General features: G+C 44.0%; 1 protein-coding gene across 1 annotated transcript in view; it reads right to left on the bottom strand.

Moving 5' to 3' along the window:
* PHKG2 (phosphorylase kinase catalytic subunit gamma 2) overlaps nucleotides 1-25,588 on the bottom strand; it is a 92,090-nt gene that overhangs the window by 12,914 nt on the left and 53,588 nt on the right. The window contains exons 4-8 of the mRNA XM_085618454.1: nucleotides 21,310-21,364; nucleotides 21,000-21,065; nucleotides 20,562-20,725; nucleotides 19,064-19,154; nucleotides 6,925-7,078 (exon numbers count right to left, since the gene is read on the bottom strand). Coding sequence (XP_085474580.1) covers nucleotides 6,925-7,078; nucleotides 19,064-19,154; nucleotides 20,562-20,725; nucleotides 21,000-21,065; nucleotides 21,310-21,364 — 530 coding nt within the window. The remainder of the gene's footprint in view (nucleotides 1-6,924; nucleotides 7,079-19,063; nucleotides 19,155-20,561; nucleotides 20,726-20,999; nucleotides 21,066-21,309; nucleotides 21,365-25,588) is intronic.

The raw sequence follows: 25,588 nt of genomic DNA, 5'->3' as shown, positions 1-25,588 counted from the left end.
TCGCGAGGAGGAGCACAGATGTCACCACGATAGGCATTCCAGGGGGCCCAAACCTTGGACCATTTCCGGGGGCAACCCCGGGCCACATATACAGTCTTTTCTCTTAGCATACACCAATCAAGGTCTTTTTCCCCAATCGGTAATCGTAGGCGTCTGAGAGGCCCCCCAAAGCTGTGCTATGTTCCTTTTGGCCATCATGCAGCCGAGTGTGACTCACTGGGTGGTGTGCGTGTTGAGGTCAGTCGGTTCCCAGATGTTGAGGAGGCAACAGGGTGCTTCTGGCTTAATTGCTATCCCCAATGTTTCGCTCATGACTGTGTGGATTGCACGCCAGTATTCCTGGACTGGTTCACAGTGCCAAATGATGTGCATGAATGTGCCCGTCAGATTGCACCCCCAGTCTACACGACCAGTCTGTCATCCCACCCATGTGTATTAATTGGGGACCTGTCAAATATATCCTGTGGAGGATCTTCAGTTTGAGAGGAGGAGATCGCCGTCTGCCAGCTCTCATCATCCAGTTAGATACCATCTCCGACCCATTTTTCACATAGGGACAGTAAGGGGTCATCTATGTTATTGATGAGCTTCCGCTAGGTAAGGGAGATAGCCTTTTCGGGTAAGTATCCGTCTAATAGTCGGTCTGTCCTCTAACCGGGAGCTATCTGGAGGAGAAACGTCACAGGACAATGTTGCCTGCAATGCGAGTCGTACTTGGAGGTATCGAAAATGCTCTGCATCAGCGAGGGAGTATTGGCATTGGAGAGTGGTAAAAGGCTTCACACCTTCTGCACTCCAAAGGTCCCTAATGTAAGATGCCAATCAGTTCCCATTTATCGAAACCCTTGGAGTTTCCCAAGTCTCCCAATTTTTGTGAGTCCCATAGGGGAGTGGCGAGGGTCAACTTATTGTTCCAGCCAAGTGATTTGGATGCAGCGTGCCAGATTTTAACTGTGTGGCTGGTAGGACCAGTGAGTGGGTACCGGTCTGGTTTGGAATACAGTGCACGGGAGGAAGGAGATAGCGGTCCATACCGTAACCCGGATTGTCAGGGGGACCGTAAGTGCAACGATTTACCGCCGTGAGGTGTGCTGCCCAGTAGTATCTTTAAATGTCGGGTAGCCCGATGCCACCGTCATACCATCTGAGCGTCAGTTTTTGTAAGGCAATACGCGGTCTTCCACCCCATAGAAGGTCTCTCTGGAGTCCCTCTATTTCTTTAAAATTCGAGTTTGGGACAGGGTCAGCCGAGTTTTGCAGGGCGTACAGGAAACGGGGTAGAGACATTTTAAAAAGGCCCGCCTTGCCTAACAGTGAGAGCGGGAGTGTCTTCCAGTGCTTGATGTCACTTCTAAGCCTCTGCAAGGGGGGGGGGGAAGTTACGGGTATACCTGACCAAGGGGTCGTGAGAGATAAATATACCTAGGTATTTGAAGCCCTCTGAAACTATAGGTATGGGGCAACCTCGGGGTAGCGGAGGGGGACCCCCATAGAGGACGTACAGGAGAGACTTTTGCCAGTTAACACGGAATCCGGAATATCTGCCAAAAGTGTCCAGGATTTCAAAAACTGCAATCAGGGATCTTTTGGGGGATGTAAGATACAGAAGGATGTCATCCGCATATAAAGCAATGCGGTCTTCCCAGTCTGCCGACCATTGCATCCCTCGGATCATTACATCCTTACGGATCCATGCTGCAAGGGGCTCAAGGGCCAGAGCAAATAAAGGGGAGAGAGGGCACCCCTTACGGGTTCCTCTGCTTAGAGTGAATGTCTCAGATTTTTTATTGTTCACGACTACTTGGGCCATAGGCAAGCTATATAGTAGGCGCACCCATTGACAAAAAACCGGACCAAATCCCATTTTTGCAAGGACGGCGAAAAGATAAGACAATTCATGTGTGTCAAATGCCATAGTGGCATCTAAGGAGACTATGACTGCATCTTCACGTATGGTAGACGCCCTCCCCAGCACGCCGTGCAACCTGCGCAGATTCAGGGCAGTGTTGCTTTTTGGCATAAACCCCTATTGGTCAGGATGTACCAGCTACCCTATTACCTTGATTAGTCTATTGGCGAGTACTTTAGCTAGGATTTTGGGTTCCGCGTTTAGGAGGGAGATGGGGCGATAGGAGGCGCAGTCTTTTTTAGGCTTTCCGTCCTTATAAATTGTGACTATAGTGGCGATTCTCTGATCAAGGGGTAGAGATCCTTATTCAAGGCTATCTTTGTACATGGATTTCAAATATGGGGCTAATTTGTCAGGACGGAGCTTGTACAGTTCGATTGGGATTCCGTTTGGGGCAAGGGCCTTACCCGGATGGAGTGTTCGAATCGCCAGCGCTATTTCATCAGTGGTGAGGGCACTATCTATGAATGTTCGGTCTGCCTCAGAGAGAGTGGGAAGGGAGATGTCTTTGATAAGATCCGAGGAATCTGATTCCGTGTAGGGCGCCACCAATCTGTAGACTGTGTGAAAGTGGGTAGCAAAGTGGTTGACTATGTCTTGGGGGTCTGTTATGGGGGATCCGTCAGCGTCTCTAAGTTCTGGGACGAGCCTACTGGTTTGCTCTCTTTTGTCAAGCCAGGCAATTAGTTTTCCAGCTTTGTCTACCCAGTCATAGATTCGGCCCAGTCTGTCCTGCCCCAATGTCTTAGCATGGTCAGTGACCAAAGCCCGGTATTCATCTTGGCACAGACTGAGTGAGTGAATGGCTTCCAGAGTGGCGTCAGAGTTCATTTCTTGTTTGAGACGGTAAATCTCTTGTTCGGCATCAGAGATGTCTTTAAGCCTATCTTTTTTTGACCCTGCTATTAGGGAGAGGGCTTGGCCTCAAATTACGGTTTTAAAAGCTTCCCACAACACCTGAGGGGACTCAACGGTATGTTCATTTTCCAAGAAGTAGTTGTCTATAGCTTTGTTCAGGTCTTTACGGATTTTTGAGGTACCAGGGATTTATGGGGGAGAGGCACCCTATTTGCGTATAATCAAGGACCAGGTGAACCCACAAGGGGGAGTGGTCGGATAAACCTCTGGCCAGATGTCGGATCTCGTGAATGTTCGGGACTTGTGAAGCCGGGACAATTATGGAGTCAAGACGGGAGAGGCTATTGTGTGCTCCGGAATGAAAAGTGTGTTGAATCTTATCTGGATTATAAGTCCTCCAACCATCCACCAAACCCATTGCCTCCAAAAACCTGGAAAGAGAGTGGGCGGCCTGGGGTATTGTGCGAGGAGGGTGTCTGTCAAGCGAGCCAGACAAGACGGAGTTAAAGTCGCCGCCAAGCACCAAGTGTCCGGCAGGCAGTGCTAGCAGTATAGCACTGAGGTCGGTGAATAATTGCAGCTTGTAGCCCTGGGGGTGCATATATTGACATGAAGGTAATAGTTCGGCCCTCCCAGGTGCCCATGATCCCAGCAAATCGCCCTCGATCATCTACATAAATGGCCGTGATAGATAAATGATTTATTTTGCATTATACACACACCTCTCGAGTTGGACGTAAAGCCCACGTGTGCCACCATGGAGTATCCCCATGTGTGCATCGCCTTACATACATTGCTTGCGAGGTGAGTTTCCTGAAGTAATACGATGTCTGGCGAGAGTCTTTTGAGATATTGTAACACCACAGTTCTCTTAATTTTGTCCCCCAACCCGTTAACATTCCAACTTAAGACTTTGACTTCCTTGTTCCGCTGTGTACCCATGGACCTGCGTGTGGAGTGTGACAGATTGCATTATAAACAAGAACTGTACCATCGAGAAAACGCAAAAAAGAATAATAAACAAGAAAAAACAATCCCTACCAACAACCCCCCACCCAGCTTCCCTGGACACTGGGCTCAGAACTGCCCATTAAGAAAAAATGCAGAGTGCCTGTCGCCCAACAATAGGACTAAAAGAAGAACGTGGGGGGAGACCTTAGTACCCCATCAACCCCCCCTCCCACCATTATGGATTATAGGTGCATTACAAAAATAGAAAGCCAAAAACACATATTAGATACTTAAGTGTGCCAGCGACCAGTTCAGCGTCTTCGAATGTCAAGAGGCTGTGAGCGAAGCCCAGTCCATGGAGTGAAAAGGAGGTCTGGAACTACCCAAAGTCCATCTGATCAGAGTGCAATTTACATTTCAATGGTCGCTGGGGCTTCTTTCCGGTGATGTCCTCAAGGTGTCTAGCCAGTCAGATGCCACCTCTGGCAAGTCAAAGAATCTGGTTTTGCCATCGACCTCCACACGCAGCCGAGCGGCGAAGAGCATGGCATATTTAAGGCCTTTTTCCCAGAACCGTCTCTTAACGTCCAGGAAGGAGCGTCGACGCATCTGCACAGCGCGAGTGAAGTCAGGAAAGAAGGTAATTTCTGAATTGTCCAGCTGGACCGGAGGCGCGAACCTGGCTGCTTGAAGAATGGTGTCGCTATCTCTAATTCAGCAACCGGGCCAGTATCGGGCGGGGCGCCCGGTCTCAGACGGCCCCCGGGTACTCTGTGTGCTCTCTCGATCACGAATAGGTTGGACAGTCCCTTTGGCTGCAGCTTTGTCGCAATCAGATTTTCGATGAACAAGTCTACGGCAGGGCCCTCTGAATTTTCCGGCACTCCAAGGACGTGGATGTTGTTGCGTCGCAAGCGCCCCTCAAAATCGCCCAGCTTGTCTTCTGTGAATCTGCGGAACGCTTGGAGTTCTTGGACGTCGGTCTGCAATTGCGAGGTGTTTTCCACAAGGCTTGCGGTGGTGAGTTCCAACTGTTTGACCTTTTCCCTGTTTTTGGCAAGATCAGCCCTGATCAGAGTAACTTCGGATGAGAGGGCATCAATGGATGTGCGAACCCCAGTAATTGCCGCCATTAAGTCTTTCATTGTGGGTTCGGAGGGATCCTGCTCCGCATTGCTATGTTGCTTGTCGCTTGCTCCTTTTCTGTCGGGAAGATCCGCCTTTGGGCAAGTGTAGCGATCAAGCCTGCTCTGTTGGGAGGCCTTCGAACCTTTAGCGTTGGACATTGTGAGAGCTGAGTCAGCGCACTAGGACGAGGATGCACTGACTGGCGAGTACGCTGGGCCAGAGCCACCGCCCCACAAAAGTCAGCACAGGATGATGAGCCCAGGACGGGCGCCCAGCGCGCTGAATGCAATCCGCGTGCCCCAAACAGCCTCTCGTAGCGTTCCCCTCTTCTCCGCGTGTCGTGAAGGCCCCCTCAGCCACACACAGCAGGCTCAGCGTGGGTGGCCTAAGATGGTGCGCGTCAGGATGCAGCAAGCACAGAGGCCCTTAGTGTTCCCTCGAAGTAGGCCTGATGTTGTTGTACAGGTGGCCAAAGATGGCAAGGATGGGAGGGGGGCGGTGCAGGGGGCCCCCAGCAGTTGCCACTTGCAGGGCGCAAGGAATGGGGAGCGTCCAACCTGCCCACACAAGGACAGGCGCTCCTCGGCTCCCCACCGGTCTGCGCAGGGAGCAGCACGCTGTGCTGAGGGGAGCCCAGGCCAAAAATGTCACAGGATCTGGGGGCCGTATGTCTCACAATCTAGACCGGTCTCACTGGAGTGACGCCGGTGCGGCCTGCTGGTCACGTGGTATGCCGCAGCAGTGGTTATGGCCGCATTGAGTGTCGGCCCGTGTGGGGAACAGTCAAGGTCGCTCGCGCCTATGGTCGCGCAGTCGAGGCCACTGGTGCGTGATGAGACAGCGTAGCACCGCACCGCCGACAGCCACCCGAGCAATGCTGGCTTGGTGAATACAATGTGTGGGGCTGTAGCGCTACGGCTGCTGGGTGTGTAGAGGCGCTGCCGAGCCTCGCGATCTCGATTCCCGGCCCCCGGGGGAGGCACCCTCAGCTTCTAGGACGGCAGGCTCCACTACTCGAGGCCCCGGCTCCTCCCCGCCGCAGGCCTCAAAACTCCGCAACAGATATCTCCGGCTCACAATGCCCAATTTCAATTAGGGCTGCAGCGCCCGGCAACGCCTCCCCTCCAGTGTTTAATTCGGCACCTGGGACACGGATCTGTATATCCGATTAGTGATGTGGGAGAGGAGGGCCACGGAGAAGCCCTAACGAGCAGCCATACTGGTTTGCCCCCTCAGGACCTTTCTTGATGTTTGAAGAGAAGGGTATAGTTCTCAAGAGAGCTTAGGTCACTAGAGTGACCAGCAAGTAACTTATAAAGACAGAAACATTACACAGCATTCTTCCATATTGTTCTACTTGAGCACCCACTCTCAGTTTTTAGTCGGCGACAGTTAGTAGAAAAAAGCAGGTGCCCATCTTGAAAGAATTTGATTCTGTCACAGGATAACTATTTATTCATCACCATCAATACATCAAAAGTCATACCCCACAATAAATAACGAATGTATGACCTTACAGGTTTTATATATTTTGTTCTATGATGACTTGAGTGTGTAAGCCAAGGGGCGGGGCAGGTTCTACTAAGCTAATAATAAATGAGAGCGTGATGCATAAGGCAGAGACACAATGTGAATACCAGATGCTACTACATTAGTAATTTGGCAAAAATGAAGAAAATGTTCCCTCCACAGTTCCAATACATCCTGCAAACCTGCAGCTTTCGCTATTGCAAAGAAGTGGCAGCAAGATTCCAAGATTTGGTAGGTTTGGGGAATATGTTTAACATACATCACAATCTGCAGGTGATCTAAAAAAAACACATCATTCATCCAATCTAAAAGATCAGAAACCATAACCTTTTCAAATATACATAAGGCTCAAGGCTTGCCTACGGTATGGATGACAAAGGGTTGCAGGGTTATTCCAAAACATGCTTTTCTTAAGTATAACATCAAAATATAATCCGGAAAAGTTTATAAAAAAAAAAAAAAGCCTTTAAGATAGCATTGCTATCGAAAATAGTAAATTAACCACCCAGCTTCCAATCACATACCTCAGACTTTCATGGGGCACTTACCAGATCTTTAACAGTGTCTGATCGATCATCCCACTCAGGAGAGCCAAACTGGTACCGCCCTTCCATGATCATCCGTAGCATTAACATCTGCTTCCTGTGCCAGAATGGTGGCGACCCAGCAAGAAGGGTGTACATTATGACACCACATGCCCACCTGAGGGAAAAAGAGGCCGTAAGTAGAGAAAGCCCAAGCTGGCTCCATGCCACGGGGAGGGGGCGGAGGGAGGTGTCATACAAGTATATATTATATATAAAACAAAAAGGTCTGGGCAAGTCGTTAGGGCATGTAAGAGTGTTTGAGGGAAGAGCACAAAGGTGACAAGTAAATAAGCATGTCTTTACGGCATGGAGAAAGTGGAGAGAAGATACCACAGGGACACCATACATGCTACCTTAACAATGAGAGAAGACATTTTGAGATCATAAGGAGACACCATGTGCGTCAATATGCCACAGAGAAGAGCTAGATAGAATTGTGTACCTAATCCCTCCTCCATCACACCCCACACACAGGATCACCAGAGTCTGAAGGAGAGTTTTGACAGAGAACGGAGAATCAGTCATAGCTGAATAAAGAAAACATGATAATGCCCTCTTAGCAGCCAAATCATTACTTGCAGTTGAGTAGGCTTTCCTAAATGAATTAGAAAAGTAAGGTTTTTAACTGCTTATGAGAGGAGAGGAGTAAACTTTGAACATCAGTCTGTTGGCTCTGATCGGACATTTGTCCATCCATCTGGAGAGATTTCTAAGGAGGAGGGTGAGATATATTGCATTATAATCGCCTAAAAGGACCAGATACAGATATATCGAAAAACACAAATTCTAAGTAGTCATTCTCAAGTCTGATCTGGTCCTTCGTCTTTAACTCGGAAAAAGCCCCACCAGCTGTTGAAACAAAACCCGCTTTCTAAACACTTCTTCATGCTACAGTTTTTTTTAGACTGATAAAGAAGCATATTCTTCACCAGCTGCATGTGACAAAAGCAGTTTCATGGTGTTGATCACTGTGGTGTCAAAGTCATACAAGCATGTATAAAAGACACCCAAGTTGTTCATTTTGAATTCTAGAGGGATACATTTGATGCTAAAAACAAATAGGCAAAGACCACCCACTGAGAAAATACTGGAATTCGGAGAGTGGAGGTAAGTATCACTGGGTCTTCTCAGCATTAAGTTGAAGTGATCTATTCCTCCTCAGTAGGTAACTGCTGTAATGCAATTAATCAAACCAGAGTGGCAATAGATTGATTAATCAGCTGTGATGGGTCTAGAGATGTTTTTTTTAAATAAAGGGATTGGCTTTCCCTTTACGGCACCTTCTATAACATGATTAGGTGGGAGCAGACAGCAACAGACATTTTGACAGGCCAGGCAGTTTCAGGACCGAAGATAGATCTAGGATAGTGTCTAATGTACTAGATTTGGTATCCCAGCTTTTACACTTCATTAAAAATCATACAAATCATGACAATCCATCTAAGCCCAAATGAAAAAGTTAAGTATATGAAATGCAATTGTGTGATAGCTCCACTGATGTACAACACTTCGAAGTTCCACAATAGGTTCAGGAGAGATGGATACTGACAAAAACATAAAATATTTGGATGTTCAGTTAGCTCTCAAGATTTTAAATCCAGGTTCTCAACTTTCTTAAAGTCAAACACAGACGAACCTGCATAGAGATGAAATGGGAGGGGATTATTAATTAAAAGGATATTCTCAGAGAATACACTGGGAAAGCAGGGGCTTTGACAGATAAATAGGAATCCATGTCACAGTTATGTCCTTTTTGTTATAGATTTTTTTCTTCAAAAAGTAAATGCTTAACTTGTGGCACAATTATGTTTTAACAAGACAGTATTGGACACAGCAAGCACTAGAGACAAAAGTCCATGAATGTTGTGAAGTAGAGCTAAAGACCGATTTGCAGTACTGGTGCTGTTCTGTTCACAATGATTTTTCTGTTTAGTTTAATGTCTTTGACAACTGGCTTTGTGTCATAGAAATTATATTGTACAGGAGAATAAATTACTTTTGGTGCCAGAATAAGTTACTGTCTCACTTGTGTGAAAAAGATTTTCAATGCGGATCATGAAGTGTGCCACGGAGTGGCAGAAATTCACACCAGAGAGATCCAGAACAGGCCTGAAGTTAAGAATTAGCGAAGAACCTTGACCACCCAGCTAGGTTTTAGCACTTTTTGTTTACAGCAGCTCTGGGCCGTTCTATTTCTTTCTATTGTGTATGACTGAAAATGTGATTGCACTGTGACTGTTAAAACCCATACTCACATGGCAGGTCCTGTGAGATCCTGCACTGTGACTGTTAAAACCCATACTCACATGGCAGGTCCTGTGAGATCCGGATTACAATATCCAGACTGGTTTGAACTGGGTCGGCTACAGAGCCCCAAAGGGGGGTGATGCGAGAAGGAAGAGTGATGGGGCTATCGGTTCGGTTTTAAAATACATTAAAAAGACAACCAACCGCAACCTTCTCTGGTTTAGCATGAGAAGCAACTCCGGCTTCTGTAGTACTGCATTGTACAGGGAATCTTAGGTGGCAAGTCGTCCTAAAGTTTTGCCCAAGCACTGAACATCCAATGTTCTTTCTTATAGGATGGGATAGTTAGACAAGGTGCAAGCCTTGAGCAGAAAGTTCTCTTATGGGCTTATCGGTGGAATAGCTTGCAGGTACCTGCTGACCTTTTCCTGGGAGTGCTCTGTAAGTGATGCACTGTGCCTTATAGGCAGAGCATCTAGACATCGTTAGCTAGTAAAATGCTTGAAAACACAGGCATAATGTATTCCTTTGGTAACAAGTCTAACAATGCAAATGTTAAAAGATACAAAACATTGCATTAAGAAGCAGGTATCTCCTACATATAGTTCATTTGCATAGTCTACCCAAGACATCTCAAGGGACAGGACAACGTTTAGATTCTATGGGAATTCCAGGTAAGGGAAGATGCGTCACAACAAAGTGCACTCCTTGTGGCTTCATTTACATGTGGGATAAGAGATGGTTTGGAGGCCATGATCAAGCTGTGGTTTCTTACCTTTCTTGAGGTCACAAATGAATTCTCTAGATCCCTGGATCAGATAGTTTTAAGTTGGCAATTACTTCAGTGTTGACATCTTATAGTTCTCGTTTTGGAGGAATTAAGTCTAAGGTGGTTACTCATCATCCAATCATCAAGTTTGGCTGATGCGATGTATTTAGGGTTAGCCAGTTTTAAGATAATCTGTTTGTCGTCTGTGCAGCTGCAATGACCTGATCTTATCTAGTAATGGAGTGAGGTAGAAGTTCAACAGAACTTTAATAAATGTTCAAAACCTTTATGCCGCAGTGCCAAGTTTTTTTTTTTTTTTTGGGGGGGGGGGCAAGGAGAAAGAAGAGGGGGTGGAGTTAATCTATGGCACTAATACAGGACTGTCTTTCCTGGAGATAGGAAGAAATTCTGTTAAGCATATTTCCTCATGCGCTACTATATTCCAGTCTCTGTGGTGTAAACTGGTGGTAGAGGGGTTCAAAGGCTGCCAAATGGTTAAAAATAAAGCTGTGACTTTATTGATGTCCGCTTTAATATCAGATCATCCCAAATAGAAAAAGACGAATTCTGTACCCATTTCTGGGTGGATCCCAGATTGTTATCTGGCAGTAGGTTCTTTCCTCCGCAAACAAATGGCCCTTTCAGTGAGTTTTCAATGAGTTTTCCCCAGAGTGGGCTATTGGAAAGAAGTTTCTAGTTGGCTTAATGAGACATATCAATACTTTATTTTTGATAAGTGGTCTAATGCCTAGGAAACTGGGGTTTTGTTGCAGTAGTTCCAACACTTTTTGCCTGGTATTTGATGCAACTTAGACTGAAGTGCACTGGGTTCCTGCTAACCAGGTCTCCAGTGCCAGTGTTCTTTCCCCAAAACAAGACAACTGGTCAACTGATCCCAATTGGCCAGGCCTTTAGCACCTCTGTAAGTCCCTAGTTAAGTGGTACTCCTAGTACTACCAATCAGGGTCCCGAAGAGCTGCAGCATATATTGTGCCACTCTAAGGGACCCAGCACCAAACCCATATAGAGTGCCACTACAGGGTGCTCTAAAGAGTGAAAACAGAACTTGACACACATCCCTGTGCGCCATGTCCCTCAACACTGCATGTTATATCTGTAAGTCACCCTTACAGCCCTATGGCAGGGTGCATTATATTACATGTGAGGACATAACTGCATGAGCAGATATGTCCATGAGCTAGGCAGTTCAAAGGGAACAGGGAAGCCATCTTAAGGTATGTACTGTGCACTGGTCAAAAAGAGTTTACCCGCTACATAATGGCTTTGCTGAAACCTATGGTGTTTGGCATCAAACACCTCATATTGATAAACCCACACAGATTTCAGAGATGGATTTATTAATACATGCACCCAGAGGGTACCTTAGAGGTACCTCCTGACCCTTACAAGTCCTCTAGTGTACTGGCTAACTGGTAACCATCAGTCTACCACCACAGACTCCTCTCCCTAGGAGGCGACAGCCCCGCTCTCAGATGACAGAAGGGATGCCTGCTCTGGCAGGAGGTGTCTACATTTCCTCCAAACAGGATGGAAGTAAATCAGCATATCAAGACAGGAGGCTCCAAAGGCCTCTGCTGCCTTCGTTATGCGACCAAAAATGTCCGCAGACAGGGTTAATGCCACCCGCTGCCCAGGGCCCATTTGGCACCAGTGCAGGTGGGAAACTTATCTAGTCGTGAGGTGTGTTCACCCTCAGGCTAGCACCACCCCTAAGGTGGGCTACCTGATGTGCACACAAGTTGGAAACTTCCCCTATCTTGGTTTTTGGTCGAATTGGGTCCTCTGGGTCAGGGTTATGCTCACTTCCCACAGGAAGTGGTCATATAGAGTGTGTAGTCCCCCTAAAGGTAGGTAGCCCATTGGCTACTACCTGAAACGCCCTGAAATAGTGTTTAAGTGGCACCCCTGATGCCAGGACCTCAGATTTCAAAAGAGACAAAGAAGGAGTAGACAAAGAAGAGTGCTGACCCGAGAATAGAGGAGAAACAACGGACTTGGCACCAACCGTGCCAGTCTGCCTGCTGCACCCAACCTTCGTAGAGACACCAACTCGTCCTGCCTCTGTGGAGACTCCTAGAAACCCAGAGGGCTGCCAGTGCTTCACAAATCTCCAAAGAAACGCCCTTGGAGTAGAGGAGCTACTCCCCTGCAGTTGTAGGCACCAAAGAAGCAAAGTTCAGTTCACCTACCTGCCACTCACAGAGACTACCAACGCAGCAGTCGCCCAGAAGAGGTCGCTGTGCTCCCACAGGTCAGATCCATCCTCCCTGTAAGTGTGGGGATGCCAGGATCCACCGGAGCCGCACAACATCAATACCTGGGGTACCAGACCCCTTGCAACAACCTAAGTTCGTGTCTAGGCCAACACAGAGGAAGACCAACCTGAAGTCGAGGGACTTCAGGAACAGTGAGACCCACATAGAGAGTGGCCCAACTGTCCTGTTTGCCCCTCTGCTGTGAAACCAAGAGGAAGATTGAGCCTCTGACCGCTGTCACCCAATGCCCCACAGCCAAAGGGAGGTGACATGCCAACAGGGTCCCGAGACCTTGAAAGGCTGAGCCTAACCTTGGGTTTGCCTAGACTGGACTCCCGGTCGCCACCTCAGCCTCTTTGTGCAGGCCCCCCTCAACCACAAGCGTCTCTTGCATAATGGAACAGACTCCCAAAGACCCCCCTGCACCCGAGCCCTACAGCCGGAGGAGTGGACCGACCGCGTCCCTACGTGCCCGAGCATCTCAAGGACTGAGCCCTCTGTGTGGGTTCACCCAGACTGGCCCCCACCCCCGTCCAAACTTGCAGCCTCTTTTCAACTGCAATGCTCCCCGCTGAAATCCCCTGCACCCGGCTACCCAAGTGCCACAAGAGGCATCCTGTTGGTGTTGGCTTGGACCTTGCCCCATGCTCACCTTAAGTCCAGGAAAAGGGTCCCGTAAGACGCTGACGAGTGCCCAAATGCAATAGATGTTCTCCCATAGAATAACATTACCGCTACAGAAATTGCACTGTCAACTTTTAAAAAAGTATAAAAATTCATAACTCTAAAGTACTTGGCAATCAATCAATGCTTTATTGTTTAGGTTAATAAAAACCATAACAATATTCCAGTAAGACCATTAAAATTACATATAAACATCGTGGGCGTCATATAAAAAAAAAATGCTCAGTAGTGTTTTACAGAATCAGTTACAGCGGTCACAAAGGCCCTTGTCGCTATTAAGTGCTTCAGTGCGATTAAAATCCAAACAATAAGATTGCATTTGTAACAGAACCCTCAACTACAATGTACCAATGTAAAACATGTTAAAAGTACCAGACAATGAATCATGGTACTTAAGTACATTTTACCTTTGTGACCATCAGGCGAAATTATGTAGACAATGATCATCACAGAGAGCTGTGTTTTTCCTCAGACCTTATTGCTTTTTCATAAAATATCAAAAATGTCATCATTTTGTAGTTGAGTGAAGGGTCAGTAGGGTCAAGACCCTTGATTCTAAAAAGGGACATAAACATATCAAATTAATAAAGTCTTGCACTGCTGCACCACATAAGCTGCATGTTCATGGGACCACTATATTTCCAAGTTGGTTGTTTGGCCAAGGATGGCAGCAACCCAAACCAAGTGGCCATTAGCTTTTTTTTTAGATGTAAAGAAAATGTTGTGTTCAGGTATGCAGCCGGCCTCGCAGTAGTACAGGATTGAAGAACCATCCAGGCAAGCAACCGACTGACTCGTTTACATTCGTCCTCTAGTGGCGAGTGCATTTTGGCCGTTTTATCAACTGTCGAAAAACCAGGAAAGAAAAGTTCTGAGCCCAAAGTTCTGTTGTGTTTGTTGCCTCCAGTGCGGTTTTCAGATATCTGCGATGGATAGAATGGGGATTTAATTCCTGGGCCCGCCACAGGGCATGGTCTAATAAATTAGATCGATGTAACCAAATTTTGGACCACGTTTTAATTGCAGCATATCTTCTCCCTATGTCTGGTTGCAGAAGACCGAATTCCAGTCAGACTTGTGCAGGGGAGGCATTCTATGGTAGGCCAAATACTTTTTTGTATGTTTTTGTTTGAAGGTTATCTAGAAATGTTGCATCTTTACAGTTTAAAATGACATTTGCATAAGCCACTTTTGGCAGTAGTTTGATGTCTATAACTGCCATTATTCCTTTAAAAGATGAACCATTTAATTTCTTTTTTTTCAAGATTGCAGAATGCATAAATTAGGCCATTTCCTTTCTAATCGAGGTATTGTTTTGTGAAATTGAAAGTTCAATTGATTGTCTATATACAGCCCCAAAAACTTAAAAATGATCTTAGTATCTAAATTTATATAAAAATAAGTTAGTTTTATAAACGGGTGTCAGATTTCTTTATTGTGTGCGTTGCACTTACCGCCTTTGTGTGTGTGCAATAAATGCTTAGCACTACCCTCTAATAAGTCTAACTGCTTACCCACACTACCACAAAAAAGAGAGCATTTGGGTGGTCATTGTGCCTCTGTAAACCAATTGGGGTTTGTATAGACTGTGTAGTGAACCAAAAAGAGGTACACTGTGTAAACAAAGAGCCAGCTTCTTACATTATGAAGGAGGCTTTTAGTTAAGAGGCTAAGGTTTGTTGGACTTGTGACTTTCTCCATTAGTGTTATAATGCAAATATTCGAGTTTTTGGTTTATCTTTTTTGTTGAACTAAAAGGTCCTTCTTAAGATTCGGTGCATCTCATATAGCTGGTATTTATTGGTCCAAGCCACTGTGATGGTCTGCGTGTAGACTTCTGTTTATTGAACGAGGGCTTGGTGAGAATTGTGCAAAGATCTGAGAGGTTAACTTTCTTCCAGTGTTTGGCATAGCTAATTTTCTGGGTCTTTTGGTGCGGCTTTCATGATTGGGAGGTTGATATGGAGAGAGGATATGAGGATTGCTTCAGATTCAGGGTGAGAATTCATTATGCCCCAGTGGTGTGAAGATTACATACAAGGCGTGTCTTCTTGTGTGTGGAAACACAATCACGAGTTGATAAAAGTTGGGTGCCTCAAAAATTGTTGAGAATGTTCTCGATTCTTCCTGATAAGAACTGTCAAACCTGATGCTCATTTGCCTTTAGATACAAATTGTTGTGGTTTATTGTGGTCTCCATAATTGTGCCAATGAAAGCATCTGTGTACGAGGGTGGTCAATAGAGCAGCAGGAATGGAGCAGAGTAGAAGATAGGTGAGTGAAACATTGTATCAACATAGATCCACATTGTAGCATGTCAAAGTTATACATTTTGTCTTTATTGCTGTTTTGAAAACAACTGCAAGCTCACTTCCTGCCTTCAAAAGTTTTGAAACATGATTCCAATCCTGGTGAAATTGAGTTACACGCAGAATCGCCTATACTGGTGGACTGGAGTGAAGTATGCAAGATTCAAACAATGTGGTTCAAACATTGAGTCTTAAACACTGCTGCTCATAACCATGAGATGTTGCAGAGTATGAGAATAGAAAAAGTCATACATACCCACCATGTTGTTACCATTCAGTATCCTACTGTTAATGCAGCCACAGTCTGCTCACCATGTGGGCAATCCAATGCATGGGCATTTTTCTGTGCATCAATGCACTAAGTGATGAGTTAAGCAAGGGTACTGAGGAACTACTTTAAAGCAACACTACATAAAGAAGGTACCCCCTAAGAAACACTTAATAGGTCTAGGAGCATGGGGGGGGAAAGCAATTGAAAACAGTAAACTCCCACGAGACCTGCATTACTTCTTTGTAGGCTTTTAAAAGCTCTAATGGCTGACCACCACAGAACTTATTACATATAAATCAAAAACATTAATATACTAATCTTTATCCTATTTTTCATTTTTTTAAATTAGAATTTATTCTCTTATTATATTAAGTTAAACATTTTTGTGTATTCACATGTTGATCATTAATTCAAATTACACAATTCTTCCACATTATAGTGCATCAGATGTTTGTCTTTGTAGAATAAAACAAATTTGAAACTGTACAATTATTTAGAGGCATGTTTGGTAGATATCTTAATGTTTACCCCAAGCAACCAACCACACAAAACCATTCTCTCCTTACACACAAAAGCACACTATCACAATCACATCTCATACATAACCTTACCAACCACAATTAAATACAGAGATGGTAACAACGGAGAGAAAACTTCAGGAAATGGCCGTTGTTGTGTTGTAAGTTGGGATTTCAAATCAACAGGTCACCGCACTTTTCAGTGGGATTTCTAATTTTTGATCCACTTACATTAGGACCACCCATTTACATATTTTGAGGTTTGTGGATATTTGGGGGAAGAGTATCTCTAGTAGCTCAAAGGTATTAACATTTTGGGACAAATCCGTCCAGCCAGAGGCAAAAGTTCAAGCAGTAATTCGAGACTTAAATGCAGGGTTTTGAAGAGAAGAAAGCTGGGAACAATATATGCTTGGATCATGCCACCGGCATTCATTCGATCAAAACAGGTTTCTAACCAAGGGGCCATGTCCACAGAATGAGGAATTTTTCGCTGTGTGGAACAATTTTTATTCAATAACCTGTTTCCATAATAGTACACGCCTGCATTGCACCACGTCTCAGGGCAGGCGTGTCTCCAATGGAAGGAAGGAAACTGACTTTAAAATAAAGCAAGCATATGGCAAATGACAACTTGATTAACCATGATGGCCTTGGTAAATAAATGTGGGCACCTGTAATTGCTTTACTGGTATTTAGTTACCCGGACACTTAAAGGTCACAAGCAGCTTATCAAGAAATCTGGTTGATGATCCACACACCATTGGAAACATGAGAACTCCTCTCTTGTTGACATTATATATCCTTAACAACTATACTACAATGGAGGAATAACCACATGTGTAAAATGTAATCCCTTGGTACAAAAGCTTCAACATGATCAGATTTTTTCCCTGCAGTCTATGGAGTGGATTATCGAGAAAATAATTTGGTAAAGTTTGAAAAGTATTGAGTGGAAGAGGCAATCTATCAAAGAAGGGGCTGCCCTAAGAAATGGGATATGGTCTGGGGTGGTTGCTGTACTTACAGAGGCCAGTAAACACACTGAAACCAGAGTGGGGGTAGGCTTGTGTTGCTGCATATCTTTCATATGGGGGGGGCATCATGAGCACCTGTGTACATTGGGAAGTCCCAAATGCAACGATTGCTTTCCAGTATGTTATTTGATAGTCTTTCCCCTACACATACTATACATTCAATCCATCAATTGCTGTATACTGAGCAACTGTTTAATGAAAAAAAGAGTTCCAAAAAAAGGTTTGGAAAGTATTGTGGACACGTGAGTAACTTAAGAGCAAATAATAATCCATCCATTGTGATTAAGGAGAGTGAAATTTCACCTTGAAGGAAATATAAAACGTCCACACAAAGAACTGCATCTGCCCTTCGGCTCCACTGCTGCAGGGCTAGCGCACCCAAACTAAACTCAGCAAACTTTCATACTCTCTGAGAAACCAAAAAACAGATGCTGGTGATTGTAATACATAGTGTGCACTGGGTGACCAGTTTAGTGTTGGACTCCTAGACTGTTTGCAAGAAAACCCTATTTTGCTGCATGCAGTCCTTTCAGTGCTTGCAGGACAACCTCAGATGGGGTTTGTGACACCCCCACTGGTGTCAATAAAAACATAAGACATACCCGGAACAAGATAGGCAAAGCCAGTGGCAATTGCTGCTCTCGGACATACTGCAGATCGTGGCAGTAGTTGCATAGTTCACCAAATGCAGGACAAATCTGCCCCCCACCCCCTCAAAGACAGTCTTAGTAGTATTAACGAATAAAGATGCACCCAGGAAATTGAGTGCGAATGCCAAAATACACTTTGTGATGCTTTCACAGGCAGTGACTGCTCCAAATGTTCTCTAGGTCCCTAGTTTGCTAAATCCAACTCAATGCTCTAGACACTGGAGTGAGGTACTGCACACTATGCTGCCAGTCAGTCAAAAAGTAAGTTTAGTGGGACCGTAGGCCACCCAACTATACCAATCATAAAACATGGGCATATTAATCATCATTAGAAATCCATCTCAGAATTTTGATACCCAAATACAAAAACTACTATAAATACGGTAAAATGCAAACGAAAAACATCTCCAATTGAATCAATACCCCTTATTTTCCCTTTCAATCATTTGTAAAAACAAAAACAAAATCAGACTCCAATTATTACCTCTGATGAACGCATATGCCATTAAAACATTAAAGCTACCTGGAGTATTTGATTTCATATTTCATTAAAATAGGCTTTAAAAATCGAAACCTTCCCTCAGCATAAAACCAATAATCCACAAAAATATGACCACTTGTGCATGAAATATTCACACCACAAGTACAGTATCCACCAAGTTTAAATGTTGCGATGGACAACTTCATACCAGACAACAATGGATTAACACCCAATCTGCATTTCAAAAGGCTGTGTCATGAACCTGGATAAGGCAATCCGGACGTGTACACATCCTCATTACACCATGAATCAATTATATGTATGACTGACATTTTCAAGCGTAAAAACCTCAGATAATGTTCTCTAGACAAAACTTCAATTTTCATTTTCAAATCCAGTCGGGAGACTTTATGGGTAAACCTACAGTAGAAAGCACTGTAAAAGATTTCCTTAAAAGCTCTTACACTCATTGCCCACGGCAACTCACGATTTAAAAGCTAATTTTTACATAAATATGCAATTTTGTCCTCTGTCCTGTAGTAACGGATTACAAAATATTATCCACATCTTCTTTGAGAAAAAGCACCAGTAGACAAGTTTGAGTTCTGTTCTCATCACTTGAACCACAGACCGCACACTATACTGCCAGAAACACTCTGATAGTCTTTGACTATCCCTATATTGCTCTCAAAGCTCCCCGGGATACTATGGCTGCAATGACTCCCCTCCCCCCCCCCCTTCCCGCGCATGTTAGCAGTAGCTATAGCCAAATGCAATCTCAGAGGCTTCGATTGGCTAAAAACATCTCCTGTCATCCAATGTTTTATCGGGTACTCAGACTGGCAGTGCTTTACTCACAGATCAACCTCTTTGCTGTATCCAAGGTGGGTCTCATCCATGGAACACTTTAGAATTTCAGGGGCCAAGTACCCTGGGGTACCACACAACTCTGTGGGGGGGGAAACAAGATATAAAGCTTAGACACAGGACACAATAACCCACACATGTACAGGAGATCACTGAATAACACATAACAAAAACTAATGATCTGTTGTCTCACTTGACCTGCTCTGCAGCAAAGGACACAGAAAAACATAAGCATCTACAAGGCAGAAGAAGAGGACATTCAGGCCTCTGTGTTGGGACAACAAGCCTCACAATAGTCAATTGTTCAAACATTAGGTCAAGAAAAATAAACAAACAGGGACGAGACAGAGGCAGGCAAATTGCTCATCAGCATGTTTACCTCTAGGGGCACAGGGATCAGCCAGATTGGATCCAGGCCTCATCAGTAAGACAACCACTGGGCCAAGATTGTGCCTTCTAGACCTACACCCAGCAATTCAGTGACATTTGAAGGCGATGTTGAAAAACTAGACCCTTAAAAGCCATGGCTACCCTCAGACAGAAGTAACAGCAACAAGGCAACTCACCCCTGCTTTGACCGGACGCTGAATCAACAGTTTCCGGTGTGCTTTATCGTTCTGTCGCTACTTTTAAAACACTATTATCTTTTTTAAAAATATTTTCCTATTGTGGGCAAGCAAATAAAATATAGTTTGGTAAACATGTTTTTTTTATCTCTATTAGTACTAAACCTTAAATTTCAACCTGAAAATTCAGTTATATACAAAACTACTAAGAAAGCAGTGACGAGTAGAGATTCTGATAACTTCTGCGCTGTGTTGACCGAGTGCTATCACAGGTTTGTTTGTTTATTAAGGTCTTGTGGTAGATTTAGTCACATATGTCATTTCCTCTTCCAATATTAATTTAAGCAATAAAACACAATGTTTAATGGGGTAATGTCCTTTCAACAGTGCAGTTTCTTGCTCACTGACGTATCCCCTGATATATGAGATTTGGCCTTGATTGAAGTTTTTCAGAGGAGCCTCAACTTGTTAGGTGGTGCAATATTTTAATCCTCTGGAACAACTGCAATTGTTGAATAACCAATAACCTGTTCCAGAGAGTGTAACCCATCTACAGTTCTCTAAACTATTAAAGCCTAAGCATTTTGGGTATGCTTTACTGCCTTTAATAGTTTATGACTTTTAAACACTATGTATATTTTTACCTTCTGCATTTTCTTCCTACGACGTTGAGGCAAATAAAGTATTTTGGTAAACAGTTTTAATCAATGCTAGTACTGGAGGTTCAGCTTAAATAGGGGGACTCAAATTGTACCTCGCAGAGAAAGGAGTGTGTCTTGTGCAGGTAAAATTATGCAGCATGTTTCAGTTTGTTAGGCGCTGATAAGAGGTGGCACTGAGAATGAGCAATGAAGAAGCACATCATTCAACTTTACAAAGTATGATAAGGCAAGGGCATCAACTAGGGATGGCACGTCACTCACCCCGCAGCTTTTGGTCTGGCTGCAGCTGGCAAGAGAAGCCAAAGTCTGAAAGTTTGATGTTCTGTTCGTCATCCATAAGGATGTTCTCCGGTTTCAGATCCCGGTGGATTATAAGATTCGAATGGAGGTAGGATACAGCTTGGAGAAGGGCCCTCATAATGCATCTGGGGAAGAACAAAGGAATGAGACAAAACAGAGGCGGGAGGACACCATTGATACAATGTGGGGAGGGTTAATGGAGCAGTCCTACTGGTGAATGTGCTCCATGCAAATACCAACAACATAATATGGAACAAGTACTGGCTGTTGTGGTTATGGTTATGCAATATGGGGCAGGACTGTCGACAAAGGGGTTTAGGAGTACTATATGCAAGATGATGTAGTTCTTAGATACTTCGCAATGCCTGAATTTTCAAAGGCGGGGTCCTCATCTCTTACCTAGTTTCTTTCTCACTTAGTGTCACCTTTTCAGTCAGATAGTCGAAGAGCTCCCCCCGTTTCATCCTGTGGAGAGATTAGATGGATGTTCAAATCCCAAGAGACAAAGGTGAGGCAGCTGTATGGTGGCACCGTTAGAGGTAAAGGAGAGAGACTGGTGAGAGTTTCACAGATAAAATGAGCCAGAAAAGGATGTGAAGAGATTCCAACATGATTAATTCCTCGGTAGGGCGACTCTAGAGGTCAGTAGTCAGTAAGGATGAAGGGAAATCAGTAGCTCTGAAATTTCGGCCATATTCAAAATACTTACAGATCAAACACCAGAAACATGAAGGTAGAGGACTCATAGGAATCAATTAGGGAAACTGAAAAAGAGAAAAGAAAGTTTGGAATTTCTGAAATATTACTCTACACTTGTATTAAAAACAGACATTACAGAAAGTCAGACAGAGATACTAATAATAAACCAGGGATGATCAATATCAATTCATGTGGATTTTTTAATCAGATATTAAAATTAACTTGTGATGGAATATCTCCAGAATCAATACCAGATCCTCTTTGGGAATATAAAGTGATTTTAAAATAATTTCAGAATAGCTGAGCAGGGGTGTGGAATTAAATAAAATACCTACTTGTCCAAGGGACAGGTTGGTTTATAAACCTACTTGCCCTGTAAAAAAAATCCACTTGACCCTTTGATGCCACATATTGTGACGACACATCTCATCAAATGAGAGCTCTGATAATAGCCTTTTTAATTATGCCAGGGCTCATACAATAGTAGGGTTTGAACACTAGCAATTCACAGATTTTGCAACCTTCCTTCCCATCTAAATACTGGGGCTGCCAGTAGCGGTAAGCAATAGTTTGCTTTGGAATGCCCTTTTAAATCTGTGCAAACCTACTAACTTGCACGCATTAGGGGTTTTCTCCAGCTTTTCTGTAATCTTTTCGCATACTGAGAAAAGTGGAAATTTACTCCAGACAAGGGCAGAAGTAGAAATTCTTCCAGGGTTGGAAAAAGAGGGGATGGAGGAAAAGTGATCTTGTAAACGCTCAGCGATTGTCACAAACAAATCCACATATACATATTGGTTCGTGCGAAAATGCAGTTTACAAATATTTTCTAGGTGTACCATTTCTGAAATTTATGAAAGCTGCAAATCTGCAGTAATGCACAGACATACACCATGGACGTACTTTTGTGACTTTCTTAAGAATTCGGCGCCTAATTAGGTCTAGCGTTAACGAAGACCTTCTGTTTTTATTAAAATTCTCTCTCTCTCTCTCTCTCTCTCTCTGTGTCTATCGGTTGGATTCACTGTGAGTAGTGAGTAACAGCATTCTGCTCTTTTCAAAGGCGCATATGCCCACTCATTGGCAGAGTCTACTGAAGTTATGTGTGCTTTTTGAGACAAAAAAGTATTTTTGCCAATATTGGTTATAATTGTTAAGGCCAGACAGGTCCCACAACAATAAAGTTTTACTAAAATCATGTAAAAACAAGACACATTGGCAAAACCTAAATCCTGAATAACAATAACAATGTCAGACTTATTGGCTTTGCCAGTGCTCATTTATTTTCGTGTTTCCAATAGCCTTGTTTAAACTGGTTACACTGATTTCCTATTATGAATATTTTTGAAAATACTAGCATGCACCTTACTAAACAATGCTTCAAAGAAATGGTACCTAGAATTTCACAGACGTTTAGCGAAACGTTTTTCCTAGTTGCATGTTTTTGGGAGCATTTTATTTTGAAATGAAAGAATCATCAATTTTGATTTCAAGCTTCTGCAAATATCTGCATCTAATCAGAGAGCACAGCATTCTGTGAGCATTAAACAGAGCTTCATATTGTTAAGCTCCGCCAACGTGTGTACACATTTTCAGGCTTGAACCAGTCAGTAGTGCAGTCTGAGCTTACAATATTTCTTTGGAGCGCTCACCCTACTAATAAAGGCTTTTTAATAATGAACCATGAATAGAAGATCAAACATTAACATATAAACATAAATATTACCTCAAAAACATAAATGGTATATCAAGTTCAACAAAAGCAAAAAAGCCCGCAGAAGAACAGCACGGGGTGGGCTTAGCATTAGCAAGTAATTCAACAGCTCAAATTTGATTTGGTTCTAGACAGTGGTCGAAATACATAAAAAAACAAGCATTGAAAATGCAATAGGTCTCGCCTTTGATTAAGTTAAAGCCATTTGCTTTGCTAATAGTATTGTATAGCAAAGCAAATGGCTTTAACTTAATGAAAGGCGAGACCTATTGCATTTTCAACGCCAACCTTTCGTCCAAAAATTTGACCTCTTGTCCTGATTTTTTTGTCCTGCATTTTGACCCTTTGTCCTGCATTTTACACTCACCGTCCTGAATCTGCACCCATCCCAGTTAGTCGCCCTACAGGGGGAATGGCTGATTTAAGAATGGCTGCTCCTGTTCTACAATGGCACAGATGAGCAATGGCACAGATGAGCAAAAGAATGAAATGCTACGCTGAAGCTACCAGTGATGCAATATAATTAGAGCATTCTCTCCCTCTCAGTGAGCCAGCCTGGCCCATGTGCCAGGAAGTGAGCACTGTAGCTCGCTGTGCTATGAGAACTCAAGCGGTCTTCATTGGTGAGGACCAAGAAAGCCAAAACACGCCCAGGGTACTTGTTCCGCCTATGAAGACAGACCACCCCAAAACCACTTTGCAATCCCCCTTGCGGCGTTTAAAAAACAATTTTTTTTTTTTTTTTTTTTTTTACAGAGTTTTATATAGCGTAAACTTGACTCGAATCGGGTATCACAGCGCTTTACATAGCACCAGTTGCATTACAGGAGGACACATTCATTTTTGTTAGGCACGGGGAGATTATGGGATTTGCCCAGAATAACAGGATGTTCCGCGTCAATTGCTGAGACTCAAACCCAGTTCCTCAGATTTGAGGTCAGACGCCCTAGCCGTTAGTCCAACTCCTACCAAACAACACATTAACAACTTTTTTTGTTTTTTCAGCCCCAGAGGTTCGCCACCGCAGTGTGAAAGGCTCGCGCAGCTGAGTAGGGCCGGTCCTCGTGTGAAATGCGTCGCAAGCAGCCGGGCAGCAACTGTGCATCCTAAAGGGCGTAGGTACAACTGGGTTCTGGGATTTTAAAATGGTACGAAGGATTGGGTGGGTTGGCACTTCTGCCAAATCATTTAATGGAGATTGTGTTGTGATCACTTTTGGGTCGCCACTTTTGGTGTGTACAATCTTAGAGAGGAGCTACAACGGGCCTGTTAATCCCAACGATGTAAACATATTACCATTGGGATATTTTTACCGTCCATCAGACCCCTCAATGATGCAAGGCCCCCAGTCTGCACGAAATAACTAACCCTTTGGGAATTAGGCAGTTTAGATACCCTATCCCAACACACAATCGTTTTGATGTCTTGCGTTCCTTGGAAGACATTGACTGACTTCTCCTTGGGACGACTGCACATTACAACTGTGTAACTGGCCTACACGATATCGGGGTCAACTCTAGTCCGACTTTAATTGATAAAGACGATGCTGCTGCTAATCATCATGTGGGAAGCAACAGAGTTGTGCCTTGTGGGTTCAGGGACATAAGCAAGGAGACTCAGGTTGATACTCAGTACTTCCAATGCTCTTTTTCCCATCTGGCTATCTAGAGGAGGTCACAACAGAACCTATGAGTGACGGGGTTCAAGGGCTTAGGGATTTAAGAAATATGTCTCTGCCTGGTTCCCAGGGCATGCCTAATGGTTTGCCTTTATCTGTATGTTTATATGAGGATTTACCAAGGGCAGCATCTCCTTGCCAAAATGACACTATTGTTGGTAAACCCCCTCTAGGTCACATTGTTTCGTGGAATATTGCTGGATTGTGCTCAAAATTAAATATCCAATTATGGTGGGATTTTATGGAACAATACGAGGTTCTCTGCTTTCAGGAGACATGGACCAAAGAAGCAATCCACCTAAATGGGTTCAGAACTTATGTCCCAGCTGTTGACGGTCGGAGTGGTAGAGCAAAGGGTGGTCTGTGCATATATACATCTAATAGCTTGAACCTAAAGAAATTAACGAAGCTCGCTAATGATGATTATCACCAATTAGTGGTGTTGGACCTAGATACAACATCTTCCATAGCTTTGGTTAATTTCTATAATAATATCCCCCCAGGTTTAGTGAGTACTGTCATTAAAAATATGTCCCAATCGTTGAAATTATTGGGTAAAAGTAAAGGGAAAGATTATACGTTAATCTTGGTGGGGGACTTTAACTGTATGTTGTGTGAGAATGCTGAGAACAAATTGTGTGGACCACTATCTGAAGAAGGTGTATGTTCATCTCACTTTAGTCATACTGCCCTGGGGAAACAGCTAAAGGAATTTATATTTAGCTTTGACCTAGGCTTTGTAAGTGAATTGTGTTCATCACCAGCACCCCTGCCCTGGACATATAATGGTAGGGGATGCTGTTCCACCATTAATTATGTTTTGGTATCCAGTTACCACGCACAAAGCCTCCATTCCTTTTGCCATTACCCTCTCTGTCTGTCTAGAACATTACCCTC

This window comes from Triturus cristatus, chromosome 7 (genome assembly GCF_964204655.1).
Source record: "Triturus cristatus chromosome 7, aTriCri1.1, whole genome shotgun sequence".
In the NCBI taxonomy this organism is placed as follows: domain Eukaryota; kingdom Metazoa; phylum Chordata; class Amphibia; order Caudata; family Salamandridae; genus Triturus; species Triturus cristatus.
The sequence above is the reverse complement of the archived record's forward strand: the minus strand, read 5'-3'. Positions and strand labels throughout refer to the sequence as shown.